We start from the raw sequence: 10,863 nt of genomic DNA on the forward strand, positions 1-10,863 counted from the left end.
ATCCCGGAAGGCTGTTGCTGTAACAACTTACTTGCCAAGACCATTTGCCTAGAAAGTGAGAAACACAAGTTCGTTTCCACATTTCCATCTAACAACATTAAACATTTGGCCAGAGGCTCTAATGGGAGAGAAAGAAGGAGGCCAGTTGCCATCTCCCCTCCTGAAGCTCTTCAGTTGTACAGAAAAAAAAAAAATCAAGATTACATTGGGTTTAATTGGGTAGAAAAGGGTTACCTGACTGTTGCCTACTAGTTGGGAAAGAAGACATGGGGTCCAGCCTTTGTTCTTGGGATGGTTTGCACTTTTTAAGCAACATTTGTTACTATAACGTGTATAAACAGATTGCATTATATGGACCCTTCTCGGGTGACTGCCATGCTGCTAGGTTAATAAGTTGCAGAGTTGTCCCAATTGGTCTTTCCTCCACATCTTTATACAAATAAAAAACCTTTCTGATTTACATGGTGCTTACGAGGAAAACTTCGAATTTCTATCTGTGTATGGTTCCCTGGATTTTATCCAATCCATCTTCTCAGCATTTAAGAAGCCAACCCTAACCTTCCATTAAAATCCAGTATGTAAAAAAATCTTACCATATGAAAAAAACCTTACATACATAGGTACCTCCAGAAAAAGAGAAAAAAAAAGCAGATAGGCTTTTTTAGAAGAAATTTCTGCACTTGCTGTTTTATCTTTAAAATCTCTGCAGGAACCACACTCTTCTGTCCCTATAATTCTTGTTTCCAAGAACCAAAGCAGCCACTCTCCAAAGTCTGTGGCTGCATATCCACTGTCTCTAATCAACGAAATCAAATTAGAGACCGCTTAGAGATCGCTGGCAGCTCAGGGGGGAGTAGGACATGGATGAAGAGGCTCAGAGGTGGTAACTACTGAGGACTATGAGAATTCAGCTGCAGAGAACTGAAAGCCACCTTCAACTACACTGACCAAGCAGGCTAAAAGCAGAGTTTTTGCTGCAATCCAAGGAGGCAGAATTCAATGAAAGAAAGAAAGTACAGTATCAGTATAGAAGTACAATATCAATATAGAAGAAAAATATTCTAGTTGTTACTTACATTAGGACCATGAAGCAAAATTCCAAGCAAACCAGTGGAAGCTTCATTAGCCACCCGGATGTCAGCATATGTAAAGGACATACCTACCTACCTACCGAATCAGCACAACTACCCAAGGGAAATACACATTTTGAATGTCTAATTCTTACAATTCTTGGAAAATGAAAAATAGATTCAAATGTAACAGCAGGGCAGTGGAAAGAGGGCCTATGCACAATCCATTCAGAGACAAGAAAGCTAAAGAGAAACAATTCTCTATAAAAGAGAACGAGAAGTTAGTCAGATAATTTGGATAAACTAACCCCATTTAACAGTAAGAATGATCATGATTACAGAGTTCAAACTGTGGCAAGGGACAAAAAGGATAAAGACTCTACGAGGGTTTTTTTTTTTAAATTAAAAGTGACAAAATAGTTCCCTAAGAGAAGCTGTGTGAGCAACGATAGCAAGACAGCAAACCAGAAGCACAGATTGTCCCCTATTAGAGGTGTCTGAAGAAAAAGGAAATCCATCTTGGCTGCAAGAACCAAAGTGTCCCGTGCTGTCCCTAAGACTCTGCGAGTGTTATTACGTAGGGTCAAGCAATTCCTTTGGAGCTGTTTTAAACTGGCAATGCAAACTATTGCATTGGGAACATACAGTCCAGCCTAAGATTTCTTTCTAAGTAGGGTGGGTTTTAGGGTGTCCCTGTGGTGCCCGTCATTCCTAGTCAGGATGCCTATTCCAAATGCAGAAGGCTGGAGAGAAATTCTAATGGCTGAGACTGAGATGATGTCAAACATCTTGTGTTATTTGTTTTTCACAACAGTATCTCAAGGCTGTCTTGGACACCGCCAGAATAACTTCAGGAGAGAAATGTGCAGTAAAAGGTGAAAGGTTGAAACCCTCTCTCAGTGAAGAGCCAATGCCATATTTCCACAATATACCAAAAAAGCATATTAAATTCTTCTGCAATGTGTATCAAAGTAAGGGCTCACAGATAGCAACGAAATACATTATTCCAACATGTTTAACATTGGTTGAGAGAGTCGAATGCCACCATTAGCTTAATCTGACACAAGGTCATTGCATGAGATACATCTACTGTGCATAGCTCAAATCACAACTCCTGGCTTTCCTCTCTGCCTTTATCTTTGGGGATGTGATTATGTGTGCCCACAGCTGAGCCATGCTGGTTGTTCAGGAAAAAGGTAATTTCTTCAGAGGATGTTTTACTACCTTTATTCTGATATTTAAACTGGATTTCTCATTCCCTTGCAGTAAAACTCCGCTGTGAGGTCTGCCTGCTCTTTTGCAGCAGAAGAGCGGGGGAATACAGTGTAGGAAAGGGACTTCTGGCAACAGTCATGGTATTTTTCACTAGGGACAGTAAGCCTGATGAATAAGTAACTTCTGGCTATATAGCCAGGCTCCATTTTCTTCACAGTGCCTCACACCCTTGTTTCTTTCGGAGTCCTTTCAATCCTGTCCTCACCGTATCAAACAAGCAGAAACTATAGAAGAATTACGGAGGAAACTAATATCAACTTGTTTTCAAGACAGGAGAAGTAGTGTCAGTCCTACCACAAATGTGGATCCAGTTAATGCCATTTATTCAGACTATTTTCTTTCTATCAAGAAAAAACAAAAAAGCTCAGCATTCCTTACTGAGCCCTTACTTTGGTGTCAGGAAAATGTATACTCAATATTTGACATATCCTGGAATCACCAAGAAAACTTTTGAGATCCTTGCCTTTAAAGACAACTTTACATTATGTGAGAAGTCAAAACAGGAAAATCTATGATGCTATAATTTATAGCCAGCGTTTGCAGACTTGGTAGTTAAAATATGAATCCAAAATCCAAGTACTGTTTAGTGAACTGCTGGTTTTGTAGGGCCTGAGAACTTGCACAGCTTTAAAGGGTGTCTTTAGGGATGCTCATTATTTCTGCTATGGATCCTGCAATTCTATAAACACTCACTTCCTTAAATTATATTACAAGTATAGTTAAAGCATTTATGTCAGTACTTGTAAGATCGTGGGTTACAATAAGGTCTATGATTCACATTTCAGTCATCTGGATTTGAAAATCTGTAAGCAAAAAGTCCACAGAGCCTGCAAAAACCTCTCTTCAAGAGCAGTCAAGATTGCACACTGCTCGACACCTTTATGGAAACCACCTTCTATCAAAAGCTTAAGGAAATAATTTTTTTCCTTGCCTATTGAATGATGCGCCTAATGAGTGCCTCTGTCTTGTGCAATCCTTTTGCTGCATCTCTGACATAAATGCAAGCTTCACTCCTGATTAACCCCATTTGCTCTGCGGCAAGTGGGGCAGAACCCTGCCGAGCCACAATAAGCCTGGGCACAAAGATTACGGAGCAATCACTGTACGGGAAGGTGTTCGCTCATTAAATTTCAGCACACGGTTACTCCAGTTGGAAAATACGATTAAATAAAACTGCAGCCCACTTTCCTTCTTTGCCCAACAAGAGAAGCATATGCTCTCTGTTTAAATGGGCTCTGGTACGCAGTATGAAACTTAAGGTCTACTTTGAAAGATTTATGGGTATAGGAAAGTACTTACTTTTGTGCAACAAAAGAAGGATCAAAGAATTCAGACGTAATCCTGTTTGCATACAGGGAACAACTAGTCATAGAGCACAACCCTGAAAAGCATAAGACAAACCATTCAGTGGAGCCAGCAGAAGAGCTTTGGGCCTGACCCTGAAGCCAATGAAGTTATGGAGTATTGTGCGTGGATTTCTGCAGAAAAGCAGCTCTGGTATGACTTCAAATATGCAAACTTAGAGAAATAAGGTATATTTACCAGATAGTATGAAAATCAGTCCAGCTAAACAAGCTATTTTTGCTTTAGTCTGATCAGAACCTCCAACTTTTGTACACTTCATCCCAACCAGTCCAAAAATGGCACCGAAGAAGCCCAGGCAGACAGCGGAGATCATCAGTCCTCTGCAGGCTTGGATGTAACCTGCAGTGAGAAAGAGTAAGGCTAACGTGAGAACTGGAACCACAATGGGTTCTGCTGTAGTTCCTCTCCTCCTGCGCAGCGTTAGGCATTCACTATTGCAAACTGCATCAGACCTTGGCTGGAGTGATGTCACCTTACCCCAGAGTGTCATCTTCTAGGTGATGTCTGCCCTTCACAGGGCATCGTCACCTGAGCCCAGCTCATAAGAAACATACTATGGCATTCAGGGCTGCAAAAAACAATCCTGTGGCGTTGGGTACAGTATCTGCAAGAGATTGTACCCATGAGGTTTTGAAGAGCAACTCCACATGGCCTGCGCAGCGGCTGTCACAGGTTGCAGAGCCACTCTGTGCACACAAAGCAAGTCTTACATGTCAGTCTTGTGTGTGTGTGTGTCGCAGATGCAATACAACTGGCAGCAGGTCGGCAGCACTGGCCCTGGCTGGGGTCCTGGGCCTGCCTGGACATGCCACTGATTTGATTTGGATCTGCCAAGAAGGCCTTCACTCTGCAAGGAAGTCAAACACATGCTCAGCTTCATGGACAGCAGCGGCCCTTCAAGATAAAACACATCACTGCCATACTTAAGCCTGGAGAAATGGCTTGTGGCTGGCTTTAGCCACGCACAATTTTGCCACGCTGGCTGAGGCTGCTCTGAGCTGCACCTCCCAGGGACAGGGCCCTTCAGCAGGACAATGGGTCGCTTGGCCTCTTCTTCCTTCTGAGAGTATCTTGTAATTGAAAGACTGTGATAATCTTCTATCACTGTTTACAGGGTGGAACACTGCAATCTTACACAGCTGAATAACTATCACAAGATGTTTTTCTTCATAACCTGTTGTTACATCTCATTTAAAATGAAAAAGTACTTCCACTATTAGGGTATTCATTCTTTTTGCTTTGATCTCCAGTGAGTGGAAATATTGAGAGCTAAACCATGTTTTCATTGCCTATTACCTCACATTTTATGTTATAACAAATAAACACCACCCCCACATAAAAGTCTTTAATATATAGGAAATTAATACATTAAAACAGGGACTAGAGGACATCTAATGAAAACAGAAGGCAGCAGATTAAAAAAAAAAAGTGTGCTTATTCATATAATGAAGTTGTGGAACTCCTTTCCACAGGATTTGTGGATGCTAAAGGTTTACAGAGGTTCAAAAAGAGACTGGATACATTCATAAAAGAGAAATCTGTGACTGGCTAACAGGTCCTTGAGCTGCAGATGGCTACCACTGATGCTTGGCTGCCTTCTGCTCTCCTTACTGCCACCCGGTTTAGCTGCTGCTGGAGGTGTATCAGCTCCAGGATGACTGCTCTGTGAACAATAAAAAAACCCCATTGATTCATAGCTTTGTGCAACAAGCAGCACACAAGAAGCAATTTGTAGCATGTAGCACCCCATTTTATCAGTCCTACCCAACTTGGGTGCCATGCTGCACGTCTGCGAACGCAACCTACTGGCATTTATCTACATCTGTTGGCAAGCACACAGACTTCTTTCACTTGCAACTGCTTCTGTAGCCTGTCTGCTAAAGAAATACAACAGGCAATGAAATAACTATAACTGTCAAACGACTCACATGTTGGAATATAAGAGAGAGAGTCATGTGTGCAAGACCCAATCTGAAGAAAGCAGCCTTGCTTTGTTAATTTTTGCTATAGGCACGGAAAAGTTGGCTTTTACTACTTTTGGCAGTGTATAATGCATTTCTTGTAGCACACAGGTAAAGCAGGGGATGAAGACTGGCAAGGAAGCTATTATTTTTGACAGGTCCAATTTATTGACACTGTTAGTAGCTAATTGACACATTAAAGTGCTGAACCATGAACATATTTACCCAGAGGTCCTCTAAACTTTTAGTTATGTCTGAATCTCCTAGGAGAAACAGTAAATATTCACCCCAACCAAAATAACCAGAATATGCTAGGAACCACTGGGCTGAAATTCAGCTGTTCCTGAAGGTCAATGCACAGTTTTAGTATAGGTAGAGGGTAGTGAGACAGTAAGAAATAATTAACTCACTCACCCAGAAATCATTTTCAATTATAAACAGCATGAGCTGGAGGACTGCTCGGTTCTGCTGAATGAATAACCTTCCTCACTAAATATTTCACCGAATTGCGCAGGCCAGCCACAGCAGGACTTGTTTCAGTTCACCACAGCAATCATCCAACTGGCACGCAGTTTTGAAACAAAACGTATGGAAAAAAAAAAAAAAAATCACAATCTACACCAGTAATGTGGAAGAGCAGAAGACTCTGTTAGTCCCACTAGGCTGACTAGGAAGAATGAAAGGGTGAAATCAACCTTCTCTCCAAATCCAGCATCCTATTGCTTGGACCCTAGGTTAAAACTCTGTATAGCGTTTGGCTGTGACTTTTGCTTTGCTTCCTAGAAAGTAAGAACATTACCTTGCTTACCAAGGCTTATAATGCAGGAGCTGCCTATTTCTTTACACTCCTCCACTCAAGACCAAAGATGTCCCCTTTCCAAAAGATTACTGTCAATATTTACAGCAAGTCCTGTAGAAAGCTTGTCATGTACATATTAACCACCCAAATGAAGGTCCCAAGCAACAAAAAGCCATGTTTTAAACAGACAAGCAGACAAACATGCATTACTCATAAAGTCATGTTTAGCAGCATTCCAAGAGAAACCTATTTCAAAGTGGGTTTTTTTTTTAAACAAATGTGTTTTGTCTTGCATCCAAATTAATCTTGTTAGATCTTCATCTTTCTTGCCTCACTGCTCCTGATGCTCATAAAGAGTTAGGAGGAACGCATATATTCCTATCATATGACAGTCAGAGAAAAAATATATATACAGTTCTGAAGACTGTCACTTTCACAATAAATGCCTCTGGTGGCATCCTGCAGTCTCCATCATGTGAAGTATAAGAGGTTGCCTTCAGATACAGCACAGATTCCTTCTAAAAGTACACACCCATTGCTTTTGTATGTTTTTCTAAGCTCTATTACCTTCTTTTAGCTCATAAGTAATTTTTGTTTAGTTCTTGAAAAAGGTCATCGGATCCACTGTTGGAAACATGGGAACTGATAGGCCCTCTTTTGGGTAGGTGGTTTCATCACTAAGTTTCCACCTATGACCAGTAGTGCACAAACGCAAACCCAAAATGATCATAAGTCCCACAGACAGCAAGAATATTTTTGCTTGCATACAGAATGTGGGGCTGAGCCCTTAACAAGGACTGGCCAAATCAATTTCTTGCACAGGAATGCATAAAGGTGGAAGGGCACCACGTGCAATTTTCTCTGGTGGCCGCTCATGTGATGGAGTGATGGCCTGAAAGCCTTTGGGGCAGCCCTGCTGCCAGGCCACCCTACAGCAATCTGGGGAGCACAGTCCAAGATCGCTCCGTGATGCAAACCAAAACAAGGGTAATGGGGAACCATCTCCGGATCACTCCTGACTCAAACTATGACACTGTTTCTGAAGAAGGAAGGACTTCTGCATCCCACAAGAGAGCCCCAGCAACTGGCATGGTGATAGCCCGATTTCTTACCCCCTCGTTTTGCCTCTGATCCTCCGGCAGACCTGAGCGGTCTCTCTGGACAAGAAGTCCAGCAAAACTCTGAGGTTTCTGATTGGACAAAAAACCATTGCCATAGAAGAGGAACTGCTCTGCAAGGCAAACCCTCTCCATCTACATAAGGAAGGAGTGGAGCAGAGCCACCTTTCCCTGAGACAACAAAAATATTTCTAGTAATTTCCCAGTCCTGCCCTACCATTTCAAGGAGAGCAACACATTATCACTATGTGCATCTCTACAGAGTAACTGTTTCTGCTCACAAGCACCTCAGCGAAAATGGGAAGACCGATGTCTCCTTTTTTGTGCCTTCTGAGTCCCCCACCTGAGGATGGAGTGAGGAAGGTCCATGTTCCCAATCACAGGGAAGGGGATTCAGCTTAGCCACGTAGTCTGTGCAAAGAGGAAGAGGAGGGAACGGAGAGGCTACTTGAAGGCTGAGGCAAATTCGGCTTCATGCTGACATACAAATCCTTCTAAGGTATGCGTGACACACTCTAACCCTGAAGTACGCTCCTGCACTGTGCAAGGGTTGGGGCAAAAAGGGGATGTACACACCCACTGTCAGGTGCTAATGGGTTCCCAGGAGAGCCCGTAACGGCGAGGACGGGACTCTGGGCTAGGCTAGCTACTGAAAGCACCTCTGACTCTGGTGGCTGCCCCTCTGCCCCACCCCAGCTCGCATGGCCTCTGCTGTGAGGGTTATGTTACTCCCTCTCCAGCCTGCCTTTCATTCGCATCGTGCCTGGGTACCAAGGTCTGGCCCCACAGCGTTTAGAGATGTTACTGAGAAACACTGAAGCCAAGAACCTTCCACTAATGATAAGCAGTCTGGCCAGGAGGGTGGGATAAGGCCCTTCCAGATGTGCATTTTGGACTCACTTCTGTCCAAAATGAGATAGTGCTCGGGTGGCTGTTTCACTGTGCAGAAGGTGCCTCAGAAACTCATTCCTTGGGCAGGTGGAACCTGTTACCCAACACACAAGGTTTCAATGCACAGGAGTTTGGAGGAAGAGGTGGCAAGGACTTTGCTGTCAAGTTTCTTTTTCTTTTTGGAATTTTAAATGTTCCAAATTCTGCACACTTTGCAGCTACGCTTTTCTTACTGTGAAAATAGATTAACCCAGAACTAAAAGAACAGCTTAAACAATAGATTCGGTGGATCCAAAAGGTTACGCACCAGCGATCACTCCATGCCCGCCTGCACACAGACCACAGCTCCTTGGCCAAGCCTGGAAACCACGTTCTCAGCTGTCACGCTCGGCTGTAGGGTGACTGATGCCAGCAGAGGCCAGCCAGCCCTCTCACCCTTTTGCAGGAATGGCAAACCCCTCTATCACTGTGGGGCTGGGTCAGAAAAAGGTCTGGGGAACAGTACTTCTCTACCCAAGGGAAGCATCCTGCAAAAGTGATGCTTAAGGGTTGCCTGTGTGATCTCTTTTTAGTATCTTGACTTCTTTTAGCCCTTTGTACATACAGAGATTAAAGGTTTTCTGATACTGGTATGAATTAGCTTTGTGATAATGTTAATCCCTGTTATATTAATCTCTGTTAGTGATTTAACAGACTTTCTTTTCCTTTTAAACAAACCTTTCACACCAAAATCCACTCTCAGGCTCCAGTGCAAAGGGAGTGTCTGGCCAGACCGTTGAACAGTAGACCTGAATTTTTGTATCAAAGCCACTGGGACACTGTATATTTTATTAATTTACAACTATAAATACTTGGAAAAGGTGCCGTAATTTTAAAAACCTTTCATGCCTTTCTTTACAGTCATTCCTGAGGCTATAAAACCGATGCCATCTGCACTTCCACTGTTTCTGCCAGCCACAATCAGTGCGGATTAATCAACTAAAAGTTGAGTTGTGAAGATTTCCTGCAGTGACCCTGTTTCCCAGTAGGGCTTCCTTAAAGGGCAAAAATGTTTCCCCTTAACCAGGGAAGAAATGCAGCACCAAGTCAGTGTTTGGTTTCAGGCACTACAGCAAAACTCCCAGCTTTGCTTCAAATTCACACTGCCCTAAATCTAAGCAGAGCTATGCATCGCTTTAGCATACCTTTGCATCCCTTACTGCCCCAAGCTTTTACGCTGTCATTTATCAATGAAGCAATTACACCCGAGTTAATAACTGCTTAGCAAAAAAAAGCAAAGGAACATTAATTAAAACAAAATGACGCCAAGGCTTGTTCTTCTCCACCGACCGTTGCACGGCTGGCAAAACCATAAAAAAGAGGAATGTCACGACAGACGGAAAATAAATCGGCCAGAAAAATTTGCCTACATTCTTCTTGTGTCAAATCCACACGCACAGCGTCTTCCGTGGGGGAAAAAAAAAAAGCAGGTAGCGACAGCAAGAGGGGCCGAAACGGACACTCAGGCACCAAATATAAACTCAATCGGTGGGTTTTAGGGGAAAAACCCCACTTCTACGGGCGCCTGCAAGCAGCGAGCTGCCACCTGCTAGGGGACCCGACGGCACTTGCCCACGAGCCCGCGTGGGAGCCACCGCCGCCGCCGGGGTCCCCGCCGCCCCCGCCGGCCCCGCTCGCCGCGCCCCGACCCCCCGCTGCCCGCCAGCCCCACCGAGGCGCCGCGCTCGCCCCCGCCGGCTCCGGGGGGAGCCCCGGAGCCCCCCCGGTCCCGCACACCACCACGTAGGGGGAGGGGGGGGGGGTGGGGTGTGGAGTTGGGATGGGGGTCGGCGGGAGCCTGACCGTCCAGCGCCAGCATGGATGGGAAGTCCTTGCAGTTGGAGACGCCGGTGGAGTCGGTCACGCAGGTCTTCCAGAGGTTGGCCCAGAAGGTGGCGGTGGTGATGACCGTGCCGTCGATGGTGGACACCTTCCAGTAGTCGGTGGGCAGCGTGGAGGAGACCAGCACCCAGCCCGAGATGGTCAGCAGGAAGGCGATGATCTCCGCCGACGTGCTCGCCATGGGCCCGGCAGCAGGCAGGCAGCGGGCGGGCAGCGGCGGGCAGCGGGCGGGCAGGCGGCGCGGAGCCGCGGTGGCGGCGGCAGCCCGGCAGCAGCTGAGTCCCGGCGGCGGCGGCAGCGGGCGGAGCGGAGCGGGGCGGTGGCGGCGGCGGTGGCCGCCCCGGGCCGCGGAGCCCAATCAGCGGAGGGAGCTCCCGGAGCCCCCGGGCCGCCCCCTCCCGCCCGACCCCGCCGCGCCTCGCCGGGGTCCCCCCGGCAGGGCGGGAGTGGGGGGGGGTGCTGCCCCCGGGGTCCCCCCGGCAGGGCCGGAGTTGGGGGGGGCG

General features: G+C 45.7%; 1 protein-coding gene across 2 annotated transcripts in view; it reads right to left on the reverse strand.

Annotated features, from left to right (window-relative positions):
• The window catches only part of CLDN10 (claudin 10), a 60,513-nt gene that overhangs the window by 3,653 nt on the left and 45,997 nt on the right, over positions 1–10,863 (reverse strand). Inside the window, exons 1-3 of one of the 2 annotated variants that reach the window (XM_074859415.1) lie at positions 10,322–10,627; positions 3,888–4,049; positions 3,645–3,726 (exon numbers count right to left, since the gene is read on the reverse strand). In XM_074859415.1, coding sequence (XP_074715516.1) covers positions 3,645–3,726; positions 3,888–4,049; positions 10,322–10,541 — 464 coding nt within the window. In that variant the 5' untranslated portion in view covers positions 10,542–10,627. Of the gene's footprint in view, positions 1–3,644; positions 3,727–3,887; positions 4,050–10,321; positions 10,628–10,863 lie in introns of those variants that run through there. The other variant, XM_074859417.1, reaches the window with a different exon arrangement.

Source organism: Strix uralensis, chromosome 2, assembly GCF_047716275.1.
Source record: "Strix uralensis isolate ZFMK-TIS-50842 chromosome 2, bStrUra1, whole genome shotgun sequence".
Classification (NCBI taxonomy): Eukaryota; Metazoa; Chordata; class Aves; order Strigiformes; family Strigidae; genus Strix; species Strix uralensis.